Below are 23,019 nucleotides of genomic sequence, written 5' to 3'. Positions count from 1 at the left end.
CTCAAGAGGCCGATGCCTAAAAATAAAGCACCGCAGTCGTTTAAGAATAAATGCTCTCAGTTGTTAGCCTGGCATTGCCACACAAATGAACAAGTTCAAATTTTGCCTGAGCAAATGAAACATGACTGCTCTGATTCCTGTGGCTCCCAGAAAACTTTGATTTGTATCACTTTAAATGGTTTGTCAACCACTGCAGATTAAATAAAGGATTTTTTTTTTTTTTTTTACCTTTTTAGAAGTTCTGTAATGAATGCAGAAGTCAGCCATCTAGAAATAAATGTAAAATCTGATGCGAGACAGAATAAAAGAATCTCTGAAATGTTACAGTTTACAGGTCATGGTGGACTGCATTATAATACTGCAGGCTTTTAAAGTCACATTTCAATATGGTCTCTGTCTCCCCCTGCTGTTCACTTATGGAAAGACCTAAATTATATGATCTGGACAAGTACAACAAAAAAAAGTTATGCAAATATTTTTTATCTTATCAGATGTTTGCAGCTTGATGTTTGTTGATTCCACCCATTACAAAACTATATATGATGTGTGTTTGAGATCATTGGATCCAGTTGTGTCCAGGTTCTAGCTAGCTACTAACTGTTGTCTTGAGGCGAAGCTGAATAAATTGACAGTAGTCCTATTTCTTTTTTCTTTATCCACCTTATCGAGTTCACCCATTCCACTGATAGCAAAACAGTCCCGCATCGTGATGCTGCCACCACCTTGCTTGACTGTTGGGACAGTGGTCTTAGGATTGAAAGCCTGGTGCTCACTGCTACAAACATAAATGTTTTGGTGTCCAGGCAGCTCTATGCGTCCCATGTAATCATAAAATGTTTCTCTTTCTAACCTTTCTAACGTTTTTTTGAGGGAGAGACAGTTTGGGTCAGAAGGTTGACAATGATCCCAAAAACACATCAAACGTATTTTGGCTCGGATAAAGCTGGCAAACACTGAAAGTCTGTTATAGTCCAGATCTGAACTTTGTTGAAACATGTTTGAACTATACTCAAAAACTGGTTTTGTGCTAGAAAACCAACCAGTTTAAATGAAACTTACCGCCTTTTAATAAGACGAGTATCTTAATGGAATATCCAGCCAGGAATAAGTGAGAAACTTGTTGGTGGCAATGAAAAGCCTGTGGTTGAGTTCCAGCATATTTCGAATAACTTCACCAAATATTAGTGGCTTTAAGTGGCTTATTTTTTCCAGTCTCTTAACCGACTGAAACAGATCATGCAATATTGCTTAAATGCTAAAAACAATGTTAATTCAAACATGTCCATATAATTGTTCGTTATTATTAATGTATTATTATGTACGAATTCCACGACGTTGTGTTTTAAAGAATTTAGCTTTACTCAGAGCGACAGGTGTCGTGCCAAGGTAGTTATCCCCGACAGAATTTGTGTCCCCTGCGTCGGGAGCGCGCATTCAGCAGGAAGAGCGAATCCAGTCAACTCCGCCTCATTTTCAACCAACTAGACGTGGAAATAAAGAAAGGCACGCAACGTCCCTCAGTGGACTTGTGACACCAAAATGTACAGATACATGTGGGATATTGTTAGCGCATTTTTGGAGGGGATACAAACTGTGGCAGGGTCAACCTGATATTTTTTGTATCCCCCTGTAACTTTGACATTTAAAAAGCTAACAGCTTCAAAATTTCAGGAGTAGTTATTAGTCCATTTTTGGAAAGGGATACAAATCCTGACAGGCTCAGCATGATAGAGTCTGTCTCCCCCAAAAAATAGTGGAAATTTGTTGGCTGACTTTGTGAAAGATTAGGACAGAAAGACTTCAAAATACAAAGACCATTAATGATAATCTAAGGATAGCAGTGTAAAATAAAATACGAAGCCTGATGTTGAAAAGAAGGTTGATGGTAGGATACGTCTCCAGGCAGCCTGCATGACTGCCCCAAAGACAAATGTCAAAATACCATTAGAAATATGTAAAACAAAAACTGGTCAGCACTTAAAAAATGGGCTGCAGTGCTTCAAATCTGTAAAACGTTTAACATTCAGTATTGAGAAGTCTAAATAATTTTGAACATGCCATTCTAATAAAATGAAAAAAACTCATTATACATTGTTATATTTTTTAAGTCTCGTTTCTATACTTCTTGATTGAAATAAAATCTCACTGGATCTAGATCTGTCAGATAAAAATAATTTTGGCGGTAACTTATTCAGTGTTGATTTGATTACATTTGGGATCTGTTTTATATGATCCATTCATGCTGTGATGGACTCAGGAAGGTGGATGTTTGGTTTCAGCAGACAGACAAGCGACGATCTAATAACTCAAAGCATAGTATTTCCGTGAGACTTCTGGAAATGACCTCAGCGCCGTTTACTTGTTGAGAATGCGTTATATTGCGTGATCAACGAGTTTAAACAGACGCGATTGTCCTCATTTTAGGCAAACGTTCTCGATTTGTTCAAACAATCCCGTACGATACCACGTGATGACACTAAGTGACGTTTTCATTTTAAACCCACTAACTGAACGATAATGTAACGACACTCTTCTTTTACTTCGTTCACAAAAGTAAAACATCTTTATTTCCACGTCTAGTTGGTTGAAAATGAGGCGGAGTTGACTGGATTCGCTCTTCCTGCTGAATGTCAACTAGCTTGGCACGACACCGGAATGTGCCGGTCATACAGCTCGATAGAGGGCACGCTGCTCCACGGAAGGAAGCGGAAGTCTGTAAAGAGCGACCAATCATAAAGGACAAAGAAGAACCGGACGCACAGCAGTCGTTTGTTTCGTCCACATTTTTTGGTTGTGCTTAGTTGAATACTGGGTTTTAATTACTGGTTATAAGTAAGGCTATTTTCATCCGTAGTAGAAGAATGGGAAGGAGCAGGAGCCGAACACCGCCGAGACGAGGTAAGGAAACCCAACGCTGTTACTGCCAGGTAGCTAACGGGGCGCTAGCTCACATTACTGGATATGATCCACTGTTATGTTCTGATAAATCTCGTTTCTTCCTTCACACTTTCATTAGCATTGGGATTTATTAACACCGTATACGTTTTTTTGGGTGTTACACGAATATCGGTCTACTTCAAAATGTTCACAGCAACCGGTCGAGTCTGATCGGGGTCTGCTGAAGCTGAAACTCGGCTAGCTGAGATGAACATGAAAACTGCAGCGATCAGACGTTTTGTGATCGTTTGGAACCATCTTTATAAAAATTGGGTATATTAAAACATTACAACGATTTCTACAAATACAGATCTGTGCAGATACCAGTCTGCTAAAAAGAATTACAGCACAGCTCCTATAAAAGGTGAATTGTAGTAACCTTTGCTTTTCTTTTACCACTGAAACTGCGCATCATATCATTAGATGTCGGTTTGTTGTCTCCAAGATCGGTACAAAATAAATCACAGCTTTATATTTGAAAGGGAAAAGCTGAGGTTTACGACATACAGACGGAGCAACCTTTATGTCTTTTGATTTTTCTTACTCTGGTTAAGTCAGGTCTTGATTTTCCATCATGTGATGCAGATTCTTTGAATCAGTGTTTGTTTTTGTGCATCATTTGGACATACTAGATTGAATGAATGAATGAACAAATAATATTATTTCCAACATACCACTAAAGACATTCCTCAGTGTAAATATGTACATGATGCATATTATAATGAATGTTGAATGCAACATAAATACAAATCAACTAATATTATAAACAAGAGCTACCTATAATGTACAACTGTAAGACTATATACCCGCAGGAATACACCACCTTATTTAGTGATTATGTCTGAAAAGGATTATGAAGACATAAAACATAAAAGCAGCAGAAGTTCTGAAATGCAGTTTTTAACTTGTTAAACCCAGGTTTGTGTTTCAAGGGTTTTATTTTCTTCTTCATTTAGGCCCTTTTAGATTGAATCCAAGTTAAAACCATAATATATAGATTTGCTAAAGCTGGCAAGTATTTTCCTGCAAGAAAATCTCCAGCATGTTTATGCTTAAAGATAAACATAAAATCTAGTTTAAAACCTGTCCGAATAAATCAGAAAGCATCTTTAAACATAATTTATGGTTAGAGAAAGGTTTACTCTTTATGAAATCACAAAAGGGGAATTTCAATTGTTTTGTGGCAATTAAACAACACTAAAGTGGTCCAAATTTAAAAGCAACGATGCTAAATTGGGTTGTGGATTATCACGTTCAGGGGGGAGACCCAGACAGCCATTTCCCTGGCAACACAATCCAGCTCATTCTGCACCATTCCCAGGCATTCCCATTCCAGAAAGGATATACACTGCTCAAAAAGCATATGGTCTCACAAGGGGTCTGAGGATCTCACCTCGGTACCTAATGGCAGTCAGGCTACCTCTGGCGAGCACGTGGACGGCCATGCGGCCCTCCAAAGAAATGCCACCCCACACCATTATTGACCCACTGCCAAACCGGTCATGCTGAAGGATGTTGCAGGCAGCAGATTGTTCTCCACCGTGTCTCCAGACTCTGTCACGTCTGTCGCGTGTGCTCAGTGTGAACCTGCTTTCATCTGTGAAGAGCACAGGGCGCCAGTGCCAAATTTGCCAATCCTGGTGTTTTCTGGCGAATGCCAAGCATCCTGCACGGTGTTGGGCTGTGAGCACAACCCCCATTTGTGGACGTCAGGCCCTCATACCATCCTCTTGGAGTCGGTTTCTAACCGTTTGTGCAGACACATGCACATTTGTGGCCTGCTGGAGGTCATTTTGCAGGGCTCTGGCAGTGCTCCTCCTGTTCCTCCTTGCACAAAGGTGGAGGTAGTGGTCCTGCTGCTGGGTTGTTGCCCTCCTACGGCCTCCTCCACGTCTCCTGGTGTACTGGCCTGTCTCCTGGTAGCGCCTCCAGGCTCTGGACACTACGCTGACAGACACAGCAAACCTTCTTACCACAGCTCACATTGATGTGCCATCCTGGATGAGCTGCACTACCTGAGCCACTTGTGTGGGTTGTAGAGTCCGTCTCATGCTACCACGAGTGTGAAAGCACCACCAACATTCAAAGGTGACCAAAACATCAGCCAGAAAGCATAGGTACTGAAAAGTGGTCTGTGGTCCTCACCTGCAGAACCACTCCTTTATTGAGTGTCTTGCTAATCACCAAATATTTCCTCCTGTTGTCTATTCCATTTGAACAACATCATGTGAAATTGATTGTCAATCAGTGTTGCTTCCTAAGTGGACAGTTTGATTTCACAGAAGTTTGATTTACTTTTAGTTATATTGTGTTGTTTAAGTGTTCCCTTTATGTTTTTGAGCAGTTTATATAAGTCTCTCAGGAGTCTGCTCCCAGTGAAATGTTCCCAGAAACCCTGCCAAGGGGGACGCTCAGCAGGTCTCCTGATGAAATGCCTGAACCATCTGAATTCAGTCCTTTCAATGCAGAGAAGCAGCAGCTCTACTCCGAGGTTCCTCTGGACGACATGGCTCCTCACTCTGTCCCTAAGGCTGAGCCTGGCCAACTTTGAGTTAATCAAAGATAGTTTGGGTTACTTCAAAGCACCGAATTAGCCTTTTCTGTAAATTTTTCACACTGTCATTGATATCAGAAGATAGGTTGTACTTGAATTGTCGGATTACCTGATTACATTTTCTTTGATTTATCTGCATTTGCTTTGAGTCAGATCTGGCAGATGACAGCTCCATACAAACGTGTTATAAAATCAACGTGATCGGAAGGTCCACATTTATACTGTTGTATCCATGATTAGTTATTTTAAGGACCTGTTACTACTCATGTATTATTGTAAAAACAACCACTGTTGTGATTGGGTGACAAAGATATCATTTGTTTTGCATAAGAATCCATTTTATGTAGATTATCAATGGGAAGCAGTTTGCTCATTAGTCTCTCGGTTTTTTGCCTATTTGAAGAAAAAATGAAAACCTTTAAACAAAAAATTTTTTTTAAATAAAAGTTTACTTGAATTATTGTAAATCTAATAAAAGAATATTCTCTAAACTGTTAGCAGAATAATAAAATAATAAAGATGTCTTGTATTTCTTCCTAAAGTAGGTGAGTAACTCTAAAACTGTGTTGTAGAAATATTTTCAGTCAGATATGAAAAGTGCAGCTGCCTGCAATGTTGCTTTAACGTAACAATGATCTCACTGGATATTATGGTATAGAGCTATAGTTCAAACTATTAACGTTTTATGTGGAACAGTACTAAGGATTATTGAAACAGGTTTGCATGAAAGAATGGTGTCTGGTAAAACAAATTCTTCTTGTCTTTTTGACATTTTGGTCCAGGACTGCTGAAATGTTAAAACTCCTCCCATACATTGTTGTAGTGAAAATGGCAGCATTGGAGGCTGTCCTCTTAGCACCAGTGAGTGTTTCCGGTGTCCTGAGAGGACTTGACGCCGTGTTCTGGGTTTACCAGTATTTGTTTGCTAAAGGGGCAGATGTAAATGTTGGGGTATTGCCTTTAGATATTTGAATATTGATCAACAGGTGGAATAGTGCCAAAGCAAAGTTTTCTGATCACCACAGGCATCAAACCAAATCTTGATAACCCCTAATTTTAAAAGAACCTGCCATATTCTTTACTGTCAGTGTTTGATACATTTAACTATTAAAGGAAAGCCATTTACGTGTTAAAGTCCACTGAAAGAAAATCTGAATTGACAGCTTAGACATCAAAGAACCTTGTTATTAAATTATAGTTTATATGTTTCCAGACTGGGTTTCTGATGACAAACTGGATGAAAGCTTTTGTTTCACTGTTGTTCAAACGTGGTAACTTGGTAGATATTTGCAACGCATTACAATGCACGGCTGCTGGTGTGCTATTTAACATCCTACAGCTAATGAATGATGTGATGTCATACCTTTCTGTCAGAGAGAAGACGATCCCGCTCTACCTCACGGGAACACGAGCGAAGGCGAAGGGACCGTTCTCGCTCTAGGGATCGGGACCGAGAGCGCCGCAGATCCCGTTCACGCTCTCCACACAGAAGGCGTTCAAGGTCGGATTGTCGGTGCACTCGAGATCACTTTGTATTTCACTAGGATGTATAAATAATCACACCTAAACTGGTTTCCCCTTGCTGGGAGTCTGTCAGGGACCAAACAGTTGGACAAAGGACAAAAGTATACAAGAAATATTCTCCATTTATTCTTCCATGAAAGTTGACATAAATCCACCAAAAGCACACAAAAAAATCTAGAAAAATGAGCCCATAGGAAAGAATCAACCAACACCTCACCAAAACTGACAAACCAGGACTGGCTTCTTACACCAAACACAAGGGAATTTAAACACACAGGCTAGCCTACATGAAACAAGGAAGGGAGGGACAAGAAGACTAAGACAAACAATAAATAAACCTAAACAACTAATTCATTCTTACAAATCATAACTACAACATAAATATAAAAACTAAGACATTCTAACACCAAACAGTTTTTAAACAATGGAGCTTTCAGAGTTTGACAGCTTCTCCAGAGTTAAGTCCCCTCTTTTCACCAGCCTGATGGCTTCCTCCACTTCCTGGTGTCGCATCATATCTGCTCCCCCCAGCTAGTTCCTTCCACCTCAGCAAAAGAAACAAACAATTACTAATCTGCACAAACATAGGCTGTTTACTAACTGTGTGCACCCAGCTTAGCAAACATCCATGTGTAGAAGAAACATTAAACTACTAACACTGTGAAATAGCTGGAGGAACCTCCACAGAGTCAAAGGGACCAAGTTAGTTGCAAGGGTTAAAAGTGTAGGCATATATGCAGATCTTTTATTGTATACATTTACAATAGAAGGGATCAAGGAATGTTAAAATTAAATGCTGGTCACATTTCATCCAATTAACCTTGTATATTGTATTGTATTGTAACCTTGTATGAAATTGTATATTGAGAATTTTAAAAAGTTAGCAAAGTAAAGAGGTTTGGGACCAAAGGGACATTAAAGGTTAATCTGAGCATGAAACTCATAGAAAATCTGAGAAGTAAAAAGTTGAAATGCTCTAATGCTGATGTCTATTAAGGAATTAAGTCTTTTAGTTTTTTTTTCTTTAAAAAAGTAAAACCTGAAGTGTTAAAGGATCATTCAGTGCGCAGACAATAACTCTCATAAGTGTAAAAATGTATTCTCATGGCAGCCAGTTTATTATTTTCCCGATCTGACTGAATGGATGTGCCGGTTTAATTGTGCCTCATTACTGTGATATTAATCATATAGAGTCGTCAGTAAAACTGCAGCCCCTAAAAAAAGCAAATCCAAATATTTTTATTCATAGCTAAACTTTTCATTAACTCTTATCGTGCCTATTGTCAGCTAAACTTAACACGGAAAATGCTAACGCTCTCACAAATCACATGTGAGTTAGTCAGTGTCATCAAACCATTAATAAACGTATTACACTGTGAACGTTGGTCACTTCAGCAGACATTTCATTCATTGCAAACTTAAGTTGACTTCACATCACCCTGGGCAAACTGACTTTAACTGCTCAGTTGCTCCACTCTGCTGGGCTGCGGACAGACGGCCTCGTTGATGTGCCTGAGACGCACGCACATGCGGCCGCCGAGCAGTAGGCAGACTGTGTTTATCGCAGGGCCATCACTACATTTTTCAGGGACCTCAGATCACATCTACAATTATATATTTTTGGTAAATTAATGTTTAATTTGATGGTTGTAAGAGGCTTTTGGACAAAGTGATAAGTAATTACGATGATTTTATGGACATAAAAGTAGGGGGGCAGCTGGATGAGCAAGGCTCTACAACAGGGTGTAGATCCACCCCCTGAGATTTAGCTATGTGACAGTTTAGCTAGCTAAAGATATGGCTTTACATATTTGTGGGTCGTGGCAATTATGCTAACTATTTGTCATCATATGCATTCACAGTTCAACCTAAACAATTGTGGAGTAAATAGCCTCTTTTCCATTCAGGGTCCCAGCACCGCACGGCTCCACTCAACTCGATCAAGCTCTGCTGCGCATGAAAGCTGTTGGAGTTACAGCTTAAAGCCCCCCTTCCAACCACCACCGCGGCTTTCGGTTTGACCTGCTCCAGCCATTGTGGTCCTTTTTATATTTTTATAGTCACTCTTGTCGTTTTTAAAGCTTTTCCCAGCACTGCAGTGTGCTGTAAAATCCATGGCTTGTCGTTCTCTCCTATCTCTACGAACACTTTCTTGTGCCCCTGCCATACAGCTGACCACGCTCATGGACAATCGGTGAACATCAGTCTGTTCAAGTCCCATTTGGGACCTGCTGACGAGCAGGTACCAAACCACCAGTACCGGGCTGGAAAAACCAATAATAGAAACGGGTGCAAAACGGACTGAGTGGAGTGGAGGCGGCCAAAGTGGAGCCCATGGAAAAGGGGCATAACGTGCATACAGATGGAGCAACCTCTGATGTCAAATTCATTTGTGTTAGAAAGGCACATCAGCGTGAGGTTGTTTACCTCAGATCGTTTTCATCAACGAACTTGTTCTCTGGTACCTCAAAAAAATAACAATTTTTGTACCTGCCACAAAAAAAAGAAAAACAATATTTTTTACTGTGGCTTATTTGCTTTCAGAGTCTCCTGTTTGTAGTAGATGAAGTGATGGGATGTCTAGATGCAAAGCATCCAGCATGCAGTACAAGGCACTTATGGTTTAAAGATGTATCTGGCAGGACAGAAAAGCTGATCTATTGCAATATTGCAATATTTTTTAAAAGCTATACTTTAAATACAATAGTACTGACCATGCTTGGAGATTTCTAAAGATGTTTTCATATACTTCTACTACCAGTACTATCAGTACATTAAATTTATTGGACATTTGATTCTTAAATGGGACAAACTGAATGTGAACTAAATATGAGTACTTTAGTCACAATTATTTGATCTGCCAGTAGTTGTGATAACCCATCCTGAAGCAGTCATGGTGTTCCTCTGATAGGACTCCTCCGAGGCGCCATCGCTCCTCCTCCCTCTCTCCTGTAAGGCAGAAGGAAAGACGTGACGATGAAGGGAAAGACAAATCCGGAAAGGCCGTTCAGATCTCAGGTATTGCCATCATTAACATTTGTTCAGTGCTTTGGAAACCTGGAGCCGAACTGATAAACTGTTTATTTTTCTTATTGCTGTTACAGCTGAGGATATGGAAGGCAAAACAGAAGAGGAAATTGAGATGATGAAAATGATGGGATTTGCTTCCTTTGATACAACCAAGGTGAGTGCAACAGGGGTTGTTGTATGCTGCGGAGCCACAAGGAGGCGTTGTTGACTCGAGTGCAATCTAGTGTTTTGTACAGACAAATTGAGGATTCACAAACTTGCTTTCGATTTAAGCGCCTCTGTCTTATGTCCGAGTGTCTACAATGAAAGATTTGACAGGAAAATAACTACCTACTGCATCTGCTGACAGACACTCTATCAAACAATATCGCAGTGTTCTGCATTATGCTGATATTATTTTGTGACAGCTTTGAACCCTACACCAAAAATGTTTTTCCATAGGGGAGGAAAACCGACGGATCTGTGAATGCATATGCAGTCAATGTTACCATGAAGCGGAAATACAGGTATGTTTGCACACAAAGAATTTGTTTTATTACACTTTTCCTGTGTGATGCTTGTACATCATCATTATAGCACCGTAATGCTTTAGAGCAGATTAACTCTCTGTATATATCAATCAAGTTAGTTGTTTGAAGGGTTTGTTTGAGCCTCAGTAAATGTTACCAAGTCAGAGCGTAAAGGTTTCATTCCTCCCTAGCATTCATTACATGGTCTCCTGTTAAACTAGCCAATCACCTCTGCAGGTGTTTCTATGCAGATCCCAGCCCTCCTGTTGATGATGTAATCAGCAAGTGCTGCAAAGGAAGTGATGATGTAATGTATCATGCTGTGTTTATTTCTTTAGGCAGTATATGAACAGAAAGGGAGGATTTAACAGACCACTGGACTTCATCGCTTAAAGGTGTATTTCACGAGGAGATTCTCCCCTACAGGAGGGTTGAGAAGAGGACAAGGACAATATAAATCTAGTTCTTATTAAATGTGTCTTGTGATTCAGCAAGTCTGGTTTTTTTTTGTTATTTTTTTTATCTTACGATATATTGTAAATAGTTAAACCTCGAGTCCTTCTCGGGTCAGAACTGATAGGAGATGAAGCATTTTGTTGTTGAGAGAAGTCCTGTATTCCTAATAAACTTTTAAAAATGTTGGTGCAGTGCTGACAATAAATGTCTATTTTTGACCATCTTTAAGTCATTTATTCATGAAAATGTCTTGCTCTTGTTTTGTTGTCATTGAATCTACATCCCTCTGCTCTCAGAGATGATGTTTGTTTTAGCTTTCTTGTGAATGTTTTTGATTTTCTACCCCTGTAGTAAATTAATATAATCTTAATATGCCAGCAGGTGTTTTAAAGCAGCAAACTACCTGGTTAGAACCAGTCACTGTACCTTTAGTGCAGATCAACTGCAGGCAAGCAGATTGTGCACATTTTCCTTTGGTTGCTGCGGTTAGTGAAATAAAACAAACATTTGCTGAAAGTGATTGCTTTCTTACAGCGGAGAACGTTTGCAGGGTTCTTACTCAGTATTTTCCAGATCTTGTTAAGTATGGGGAAAATATTAGTATTTTCATAGTTTAATTTTATCTTTCATTGTCTGAATGTATTAATCTTCGATTATTGTGTCCATCTGTCTGGACAGTAAACGTTTTTGATTTAAAGATTTTAAATTAAGAGTCACAGCTTTTATGACTTTGCAAGTCTGTGTAAAGTACCTGCTTTGAAACATAAACCTTATTTGTCAATACATTGCAACAACTAGTTTAAACTTTTGCAGGAAATACTATAAAATCTAAATGTTTAGTTGTTTAATATGACATAAATATATACCCATCTAAACACAGCGTTAAGAGATTGAACAATGCAGGTATTATCTGTGCTGAGCATGTGCAAAGTAACTCAAACCCCTTCAACTCTTCCGTGTTTCGTCAAGCTACAGCCATTGACTGCATTGTGTCTTGCATTGAATATCTGGAAAAGGTGGCGTACTTGTGTATTGAACTCTTTTTACTCTGATAGCCTACCCAAAACACACAATGCAACCATCTGTTCTCAGAAATAATTGAATTAGAGCGTAACTCCGTGTAATTTACTTTCAGTTTAAATCCAGCTCTTCTGTGAAGGCCTCAGAGTCACCATGAAGTTCAAGGAACCTAGTAGATGGGCAGGAAGATGTGGAGAAATTTACACCAGCCATGTGTCATCTTCCACTCAGTTCTGCACTACTTTGTGTTGCTCTATCATAAAATCTTATAATCCATTAGAATTTGTGGTCATAATGTAAACATTTGAAAGGTTTAAGGGATATGAATACAATTACAATGCGCTTTAATAAGGCAAGTTTATTGCATCCAGCAACAAAACAATTCAAAGTGCTATACATGATAAAAATAAAAAAAAACTAGCATAATAAATGAAAGGAAAGAAATGTTGGACTACAGATTGAAGTTAATGATGTTTAACAGTCAAAGGCAATGCTAAACAAATGGGTTTTAACCTTGATTCAAAAGAACTTTGTTTCAGCATTTTAGCAGTTTTCTGGGAGCTTGTTCCAGATCAGTGGAGCAAGACCTGAATGCTGCTTCTCCATGTATGGTTCTGGTTCTGGGGGTGCAACGTTAACCTGAACCAGAGGATGTGGGTGGTCTGAAAGGTTCATACAACGACAACAAATCTTTAATACATTTTGGTGATTAACCATTCACTGATGTATAAACAGTATTTTAAAGTCTATTCTCTTATTTACAGGGAACCAGTGTAAGGACTTCAGAACTGGGGTGATTTGCTCTACTTAGTTTTAGTGAGGATGCAGGCAGCATGGGTAACAACAACCATACAGTACACTGTTCCAATGTCAGTAATGAGAGGTCAAATGGTAGGTCATCATGTAAATGAAAGGTAAACAACAGGCAACAACCTGTTTCATCTGAAACACTTCTTCAGAACTAAAGCAATCCACATTATTCTTATTATTAGACATAAACTGTCCACGTTCAAATCTGACTGTTTTATCTAATTACTATTGGACTGAATATGAAGTAACGATTGTAAAGGTCTGCACCAGTTACAAACTGACCAAGGAGGTAAGCCATGGCGCAAGAGGTTACAGGATGTACCAAACAACGGTTTGACAAACCAAAGAATCCTGTTTAGATTAGGTGAAAATAACAGTATGTAATGAGTGTCACTTCTGTAGTAATTCATACTAGTAGCAGTAAGTTCCCCAAACATGGACCATCTGTGCCAAGAACGCGGAGATTTTCCACCATTACAGCATGCATTTACACACGTCTACTCCACATCAATCCCACCACCAAGGGATAAAACTGACTAGCAACCTCAATCAAAAATAGAAAATAAAATTGAGAAGTGATTTGTGTAGAAAGGTGGGTAAATGTTCAAGAGGACTTTTGAACTTCCTTTCTCCCAGTGATTCCAGGTCCATTACTGAAAAATATATAATTTTGATCAAGTCTCTAAATGGGTAATATCTGGATGTACTATTTGCCTGATTTGTTAGAGGTTGCCACCATGCTGATAATTTGATCAATCTACCATGTGAAACTTCCGGTCGGTTTTAAAGAACCTCGTTTGCTTCTTATGACCTGTAAGATTAGTTTAGTTTTATTCTGAACATCGGTTTGCGCTTGCGCTGTACGCCCCATTTGTGAAACGGCGCACCAGCCGGCGCATTCTTGTGACGCTCCGTTCAGTCACACTGGCGAGAGCAGCGGATGCCAACTTTGACCACGTAACTAAAATAAACTTAAAATAGTGGTTTAAATGCCAAGATAACACTGTTGTCTAAAACAATGACACAAAATTAATGACGTAATGAACTCAGATCGTTCCGACTGGTTGCCCTACCTCCCCTTGTCGCGTTCACTCTTCATTTAAGAGAAAAATTCCTCCCATTCTATATCGTTATAGCTCCTACCTCCGGCTGACTGGTATCTAATGTACCCACCCTCCGCGAGTATGACATCAAACCAATCGCGAAGGACGAAATAAACCAAACAACACCATGGTAGCCAATCATTGCTGTACAACGCTAAAGAGCATGGCACAAGAGGCGTGGCTACTTATAAAAGGAAGTTGTCATTTTACCTTTCGCTTTTGGGTAAACCAATAGCTAAAACGTCTGTCAAAACTAGCCAATCACTGCATTTGTGTGTTCACATGAAACTACATCCATTTCGGCTCCATATGTTCTTACGACCATAATGGTATTCAGAGCCAAAATGGCTGAATTAACCCCTCAGTGGCAGTGCTGAATTATTTTTGACGAATGATGGCTCAGTTAGCCAATAGCAGATTGAGTCTTTATTCTCGGCATCCAATCGTGTGATAGCACACACAGGCTTTGTGTTACACTACAGTAAGTAGCTGGTGTCCACATTAACAAGGCAGTATTTTAAAAGCACTTTGACAAACTGTCATTCGGTACGTTCGCATCCAACAAGACGTTTCAGGCGTTCCATGAGCTGTAAACCAGCACAGAACCAGCCAGATTAAAAGCTGGAACCAGTAACACTGGACTGACTTAAACACTGGCAGCTCCTTTTTATAGCATTTTCCTATCTGGCAGCTTCAGGGAACTGTATGAGCCAATGTTTTTTTCTTCCTTTGGGTGACGCTTCCAAAATACAACCGAGATCGCAAAAACTTTCCGTCGTTAATTTGGAATTTTGACATTTTTGCTAACGTTAGCCAACTTTTTTTCTCCAAACAAATCTGCAATCTAAAAACATTTTACTCTCCAGGAAAGGATTTTCTTTGTGTTGTATCTACAAGCCCAATTTTCTTCGAAGACCTACCGATATTTAACCATTGTATTTAGCTTGCAAAGTAGTTTTAAAGGACAGTCCCCTGAGTGTTAGCCACGGCTAGCTAGCTTCCATCAAGCCCTTTAAATAACCATCTGAGTGCTCATCAGGAAGGAGAGCAGTTTCGGTATTTAACTGACTGGGGCTTTATGCTGTTGGACCTTTAACTTTTAAATATATAGAGTGACACACTGTAACTTTGACTCCACAGACGTCTCTTCCTCGCCTTTTAAAGTAAACGCTGATAGAACAGCCAAAGCACCTGAGTGTTGAAAGGAGAATCAGGGGAAGGACCTAAAGCAAGTTGGATACACTTACGGAATCCCTCTTCGGATTGTTATAATATTAGTGTTATTGTTGAAAATGGCGGCGATCGGAATGGTGCAGATGTTGATTGAAGCTGCTGAGTACCTCGATCGCAGGGAAAGAGGTAAAGTTCATATATTCTCTTACTTCCTTTGTTTTATTTACAAGAAAACGTACAATGGCAGTCTTTTCACAAATGACTAGAATTTGTGAACATAATTGTGCAGTCACCATAAATGCGATTGCAGCCTTTCTTTATTTTGCAACAAGTAATCGGACTACACATTCAGTATTATTATTGTTTTTGGAGTTTGAACAGTGTGTACCTTTCCCAGTGGGTTGCTAATCCTCGTGATAGTGATAATAATGTCTTAATCCTAATAAACATTTTTTGTGTTTTAAATGGCGCAAAGATAGCCTTGCAATTCGGATAAAGAGTGAATTAATTATATTGCAGAGGCATTCAGATGTGCAGGAACACAATGTTTCAGTGAAGGCCCCTCCTTTCCTTGTGTTGTGGTTAGCAAGTGGGGTTTATTGTCGTTCAGGATGACATCATTGTCCAAACGGGGGGGGGGGGGGGGGGGGGGTTACTGTATCAATATGCTGCATGAAATAAATAATTAGTATGCGTGCACCTTTGCATAAAAACATTGCACCTGAGATCCAAAGGATCTGGCTCATGTGGGGCACATCTTGTAAGGCTTCCTCCTTTATAGGTTTGGTTCATTCCTACTGTGATCTATCTTTTGCACCACCAAATAACAAGACATGTGACCACTGTGTTGTTTATATGGTTGCAGAAGCTGAACATGGCTATGCCTCCATGCCACCCTTCATCAGCAGTCGGGAGAAGGAAAGCTTGAAAACAAAAAACAAGAGCAAGAAAAACACAACCAGCAGGTAAAAGCTGTACGCCATTTTTTTTGCATAACTCTGTAGACATGGGATCTTGTTGCACTCTGACACTTTGAGAAACCTTCAATTATACATGAGAACAACAAATGACATACATTTGTCTCCAGTTTGTACAAAAAAAAAGTATGGCAAGCACACATAAATTGCCCATTGTATTCTGCAGTAAAGTCTGTTTCAGTAAATCTAATTTGGTCTAATTACTGATTGTTTATCATCTGGTCAGGCACAGTAATTCTCAGAGAGTAATGTTGAAGTGGTTCAAAACAAGTTTAGATACATGGTTACATTTTTTTTTTTTCACATTTTTTGCCAATCACTAATAAAAACTGCGTTACGAAACTCACATGAGTAATTGATAGTTATACTAAAATAAATGTATATCTTACGCAGATGAATCCATTTCTGTATAAACTGCCTGTGAATGCCATAGTGCAGTACCTTCCAGGTACCTGGTAGCTACCTGGCAATTTCACTAAACCCCAGCGTGTAGGTGCCGGTTGAAGAGTGAGAGAAATAAAGAGACAATATGGAGAGAAAATATAGAAAGGACATCTGAGAAGTTGTCAAAAGAGGTCACCCACTGAGCAATAAACCTTATTTCCATGTTGAGGCTACACATTGACCTCATTTAGACATGAGTCAATGTTAGCTGTGGACGTTGCCCTGATTTAGACCTATATATATTTTGTCTAGGCTTGGACCAAACTAAACTGCCTTATCTAAAGGTGAGCTAAGCTTAGGCTAAGAATTGAAAATATGCAATAAACTCTAACAGATATGCTAAAGAGCACAACGGAAACTCAAAAACAGCATTAATTAATTCAGTATAAATGAACAAGTATCTTCCTGTTTCAGCTGTGATATTGCATCAATAATATTATTGAGCACTAAACGGTTGCATTTTTTTATTTGACAATAAAATATTTAGAGAATACTGGTAACGATGATGACATATTTACATATTTGTTCTGAACAGGCTGATGGATACAACTATTATAATCTATGGTGTTGCTCCACAGTGAAGCTGTAGATGCTGTCCACTGACAGCAATATGATAACTGGACATAACCAGAGATAAAAAGGATGTTATTTGTACAAAAGACAACTGGAAATTGTTGAGTATTATTCAGTTTCCAAACAGACCTGGACACCCACAAGTTAACTCAGACAGAGAGGATGCAGCGCTGACAAAATGGGAGGGATAGAACAGAGTTTAATTTGTATCAGTAAAAAAATCGTTAAGCCTTCAACAACAATAAAACCATAATTATTATGCATAAAAGATTTTAGACCTAAATGAGATGCTTACATTCAACTATGTGGTTGTGTAGCTCATCGGGAAACGATAATATGCTGATAAATGAGAGGCTCCAAGTTTTAGTTACTATTTCTTGGTTTGTTTTCGTTTCTATTTACTTGTCCATCGTGGCTAAATCAAGTTTACGTTTAAACAATTCAATTCAGTTTATTTATATAGCGACAATTCACAACACATGTTGTCTCAAGGCATTTCACAAAAGTCAGGTTCATACATTCCAATTAATCGTAACCATTGAACAGTGCAGTCGGAGTTAGTTATTTATTCAAATTGGATAAAAAGTTTTTCTGTCTAAGGAAACCCAGCAGATTGCATTCAGTCAGTGACTTGCAGCATTCCCTCCTCCCAGATGAGCATGTAGAGACAGTGGACAGTCACTGGCGTTGACTTTGCAGAAATCCCTCATACTGAGCCTGCATGTAGCGACAGTGGAGAGGAAAAACTCCCTTTTAACAGGAAGAAACCTCCAGCAGAACCAGGCTCAGTGTGAGCAGCCATCTGCCACGACCGACTGGGGGTTTGAGAGAACAGAGCAGAGACACAAAGAGAACAAAGAAGCACTGATCCAGGAGTACTTTCTATGGGAAGGAAAAGTAAATGTTAATGGATGTAGCTCCTTTAGTCGTTTCATCTAGAAAGAAAGAACAGATAAACTCTGAGCCAGTTTTCAAGGTTAGAGTCTGAAAGAGAGCACATAGAGTTAGTTACAGTTAAGCTCAGTCAATTGCCATGTCTAGGAGAGAGAAAGGGTTAAACACTGAAAGACAGGGCCATGTGGATCATCGGTAGAGGGTGAGTATTAAGTTGTTCCCAGCAAAAGCTCGGACGATTCCCCTTTCCAGAAAGGTGTCACAGGTAGACACAGAGTCAGGCCAGGTGTAGCTTCTAGTAAGAGAAAAGAGGGAGAACATAAAGTTAAAAGCTGAAATAACAGCAAATAATTGGAGAGTAGTGTGAGAATGTAGCAAAGAGGGTGAAAGTGGTCATTATGTCCTCCAGCAGCCTAAGCCTATAGCAGCATAACTACAGAGATAGTTTCAGTTTATTTATTTATATATCGCTTATTTACAACAATGTCGTCTCAAGGCACCCCACAAAGGGTCCGGAAAGGTGCGGGGTTGCCGTGGAAGCCAGACCAAACCACCGAGTGCCAGAGCCCGGCCATCCCAGAACGGGCCACGTGTAGGGGCATTTAGTAAAATAATAAACTGGTAAAGTTTGTCCATCTAGAGCCCACTGATGGTTATTGTTATACTAAAAACTACAAGGATTGGGGGTACCTCCCTCTGTCAGACTGATTATAACCATTGGAAAAGAGAGGCGGTCATACAGGTAGCAGAAATGGACGGTGTGTTTGCACAAAGGGTCCATAACTGAGCCGGTTTAGGCTAAACCTGACTCCCCCTTACTCCATCCAACAGGGAGGGAGGAAGATGGAGGTAAAAGAATAAGGAAGATGGCTCAGGATAACCTAAGCCACTCTAACTATAAGCTTTATCAAAAAGGAAAGTTTTAAGCCTAGCCTTAAAAGTAGACAGGGTGTCTGCCTCACGGACTAAAACTGGGAGCTGGTTCCACAGGAGAGGAGCCTGATAGCTAAAGGATCTGCCTCCCATTCTACTTCTAGAGACTCTAGAAACCACCAGTAAACCTGCAGTCTGAGAACGAAGTACTCTGTTAGAAACATATGGAACAATCAGATCTCTGATGTATGATGGAGCTAAATCATTAAGGGCTTAAAACTTCTAACAAGACAGATTCCAGCTTTTACTCTGTAAAACTACATATATCTCTATTTTTGCCTAGACATTTATGGATTATCCAGACATGATTTAGATATTGTTTTACATAAATAAAGCTCACTAGGTGGGTCTTAATACTATAACAAAATCAGGCTTTTGAATGTGTTGGATCCTTCTGAGGTTCAGGACTAGGTTATAAATGTCACTTGTATACATATTTAATTAAAATTTCCCTTCCTATTTGTATACGGTGAATTTAAAAATAAATTGCTGACATAAGTCACCAATTTCTTTGGCTGTTTTTGTCTGGTGAGGTCCAAACTAAGACCATTTTTCCCAGGCAAGTTTCTGTTTCAAGCCCCAGTTCTAATTTGCTGTTACAACTTGACTATTATTGTGCATTTGCAAAATGATAAGAAAAGCAATGCAAAACTGTAAACAATAAACCATTGGTGACAAATAGCTAATCTATGTAAAACAGTGGAGCTGCCCCTTTGTTGTAACAAACCGCCTGAGTTTGAGGAGTAATTTTAGATTTTGGTGATGTATTATCTAAAGCAAGTGACTTACTGCAACAAACATCAGCTTGGCTTTAAAGTCAGCAGCGTCTCACTGAGACTTACCGGGTCAGTCATGGTGACATGGAGACATTTGACGTCAGAAGGCATGTGACTGAACCACTCACTTCCTTGGGGGTTGATGCAGTCATAGTGTTTTACATCAGAAACCTCGTGTCTTCAACCTGTGGTACACATACCAGTGTGCGATGTGTTGGTTCAGTTTCTTCCAAGAAGATGTGCAGAATGTTCTTTACCTGTGGAGCCTCATACATAATGTACTAGACATGTCTGAACTGCTGTGTGTGTTTGAGAACAAAGTACGGTATTGTTCCAAGATTAAAAGCTGTTTAAATGTTTTTGTGTTCCTCCTCCATTTACCAATTCCTATCTTTAGTAGTTTTGATCATGTCATACCCAGCACAAAGACAGAGGCCCCTAAGAGTGAGTTGTTTTGGTTTTGATCAGAGGTCGTAATTCCATAGGACTCATCTGGTTCAAACAGGAGTCCAACCCAAAACAGTTTAAGAACATGGGTATGAACTAAAAGTAGGAAGGGATGAAATGCTAATACGTGGTTCAGAAAAAAAAAGGCATGGATTTGCAAAGAGGTGAATTGACCTGAAGCCTTTCATTCACAAAAGTCTAATGGCAGAAAAGAACTAAACTGATGTATTGAACCGAGGTCTTGAAAAGCATGGAAGCTTTGAAATTATATTAAATAAGATTTTAACAGATCAGTTGTTTAAAGGCCTCTGAATGGGTAACTCAGATTTTTTTGTTGGTTTCTGATGAGAGGTTATGTCCAGTGAATGTCGTACCTGCAGTAGATAGCTCACTAGGGATTTCATTTTATTTATTTTTTAGGTAAATCTCAGTCAGAACTTGGTGACAGAAAGCTGAAATTCTTCCATGTTATAACTGCTCCCCACTCAGTAATATTGCATAGTTTGTATTTTGAAAAAACAGTACACTGCAATCAAATTTGCATCAGATAACTATTTATCAAGAGGTCTGTGGTTAATTGAATTGAAAAACATGTGACCACCCTGTCTGCTGCTTCTGCAGTCCAGCGTGTCTGTAGGGTTGTGTTTCTCTTGTTACTTTGATGATTTTGTTGTGCTTCAGTCTGTCGTTCAAACTAGGATGTACACCCAGAGAGAGGATGCTCTGATTGGCTATTAAACATAGTGAATCAACTAGACATGGAGCAGTTAACAATCACAATGTATATCTAAGTCTTTAAAGGTTACATTGTCAAAACGGCGACAAAACTTTTCATCACTGTGGTTCCAATCCTTTTTTATAAAAAGACAGCGGCAATACTGATTTTCTGTTTTCTTTGACAGCTGACCTGCCAGTTTAGATTTTTTTATAGGGCTATGACACATAAAATAGTCAAATGTGCTGCAGGTTCTTTCATAGAGATAGTAGTTCAGAATCCAAAAGACAATAAGAAATTACAAGCCTATCCGTATTTATGCATCAAAGCATATGTCTCTAACCATTATCTGATTTTTAAATAATATTTACATCCCAATAAATGCTGTTTTGATGCATTTGTGAACTAATAATGATAGGACGTCTTAGTTTTGATGCATTTAATAAATACCAGAAAGAATCAGAATTTTCCCACGTTTGACCTGCTGATCCCTGATCAGAGCTGACCATGATAAAAGGTGGCTCATTCCGATCTCTTCCCAGTGTTTGCTGTTGGAGCTTGTCTTAGCGTTGGATATTTTCTTAAGGTCTGAGGATTAAAGCCTCTAACTTTTTGATAAATTCAACATAGCCTTACTGTTTATTTCCAAGCATTTGCACATTTTTCTCTCTTTTTTTCTCTATTCCAAAACGATTTAAATGTGGCAGCTGATGTAAACTCTGGCAGGTGTTTGAAGTGATTTAAAATTGATTTATCAAACATAAATGTTTTAGCAAGCATAAATAAGGTATGTTGTGCCACATGACACATATTAGCCAAGCGAGATTATTATCTATGAGTCTGTGTTTGATAGAACCATGACTGATGGTGACAAATTAGCTGTTCTTCCACTCCCACCATGTTTAAAGAGATACCAGCCATGCACAGTGTGCCTTCAGCTTAGATCATGTGTGAACACGTAATACAGGGCTGCAGTTTAGACACGTCAAGCATAAAACATGTTGGTTCAGTTGAAGAACTGCCTTCGTTTCCAGTGAAGCTTTGTCTTCCTAAAATTTTGCTTCCTTTTCATTGTTGGTTATAGATAAGGTTCTGATTTTCTGGTGTGACTTTCCTGTCAACTCTAAACACTTGTTCTGCTCTTCCTTCTATTTAAAAGCCACAGCTTGGTAAGAAGGTTTATGCAGAGCAGAAATTATTATTCGGTTTTAAGGACACCCACAATACTGCTGAATGAGGAAGGGTCCTTTGAAAATAACAGATTAATGTTGGGGGAGACGGTTCAGCAATAGATCATGCAGGTTCTGTTTTTTTCTTTGTTTTAGTGAACATAATTCTTATTAAAATGGAGCGCAGTCAGTCATGTTTGTTATAACTGGAATCAACCCTAAACCCTCATGTGATGCCCTCCCAGTTTTATGATGCATCCTGAGTGCTTGGATGTCTGAATAATGGGGGAGGGGAGTCACTATGTTTCTGCTATGAACATATGCATGCATGTCGCATGTAGAGATTGGCCCTCATCCCTTTTTCTCACCCTCTAATATTTTATTCTTCCTCCATCTTCTCATGCCTTGTTCTCTCACTTTTGACTGTCTTTGGAGAAAAGGAGATCCTCCATTGCACATTTAACGTCCACCCCCACCCTACATCCAGATTCATATGTGTTACAACCACACACCATAGAGCTCATGCCGTTGTCGTTGTACGGGCAAATGGAGCCACGTAGTGCTCATCGCTGAGTGGTGGTGTTGTGTAGAACGATGATGTCGACAGAAGAACAGTGTCATTGTAAGCTGAGCACAGAAACGGATGTGCTGGTGAATTATTTTGCAAAACAATTTTGTCTTTCAGTTCTTTTATTTTAGCCTGATTAGTTTAAACTTTTAGCAGAAACACCAAAACTGGAACAGGATTTGGTGCCATGGCCACCATGACAGTGGTGGCCATGGCACCACTGTCATGGTGGCCATGGCACCACTGTCATGCTTTAGACAGCATGTTGCAGGTTGCATTGCTGGAAGCCGTACATAACCTGTTACTGCTGCAGTCTTGTTGTAACTAGCAGAATTAATTTGAGTTAGGCTTCAGGTTCCCATTGTGTGTTTGTTTTGTTATTGTTCTTGTGGTGTGAACTATAGCAA

At 39.4% G+C, this 23,019-nt stretch overlaps 2 protein-coding genes across 4 annotated transcripts in view; both read left to right on the top strand.

Moving 5' to 3' along the window:
* Window positions 1-2,672: 2,672 nt before the first annotated feature.
* Window positions 2,673-11,233, top strand: snrnp27 (small nuclear ribonucleoprotein 27 (U4/U6.U5)). Its single transcript, XM_047382679.1, has 6 exons — window positions 2,673-2,898; window positions 6,866-6,992; window positions 9,927-10,033; window positions 10,120-10,199; window positions 10,487-10,551; window positions 10,893-11,233. The coding sequence occupies exons 1-6, from the start codon at window positions 2,862-2,864 to the stop codon at window positions 10,945-10,947; spliced, it is 471 nt and encodes a 156-aa protein (XP_047238635.1). The 5' UTR covers window positions 2,673-2,861; the 3' UTR covers window positions 10,948-11,233.
* Window positions 11,234-14,302: 3,069 nt separating this feature from the next.
* Window positions 14,303-23,019, top strand: part of mxd1 (MAX dimerization protein 1) — a 32,426-nt gene continuing 23,709 nt past the window's right edge. The window contains exons 1-3 of one of the 3 annotated variants that reach the window (XM_047381405.1): window positions 14,303-14,424; window positions 15,084-15,302; window positions 15,982-16,081. In XM_047381405.1, the coding sequence (XP_047237361.1) occupies window positions 15,236-15,302; window positions 15,982-16,081 (167 nt within the window). In that variant the 5' untranslated portion in view covers window positions 14,303-14,424; window positions 15,084-15,235. Of the gene's footprint in view, window positions 14,425-14,497; window positions 15,303-15,981; window positions 16,082-23,019 lie in introns of those variants that run through there. The other 2 variants (XM_047381404.1, XM_047381402.1) reach the window with 2 other exon arrangements.

This window comes from Girardinichthys multiradiatus, chromosome 12 (assembly GCF_021462225.1).
Source record: "Girardinichthys multiradiatus isolate DD_20200921_A chromosome 12, DD_fGirMul_XY1, whole genome shotgun sequence".
In the NCBI taxonomy this organism is placed as follows: domain Eukaryota; kingdom Metazoa; phylum Chordata; class Actinopteri; order Cyprinodontiformes; family Goodeidae; genus Girardinichthys; species Girardinichthys multiradiatus.
This window is presented reverse-complemented; position numbering and strand designations above follow the sequence as displayed.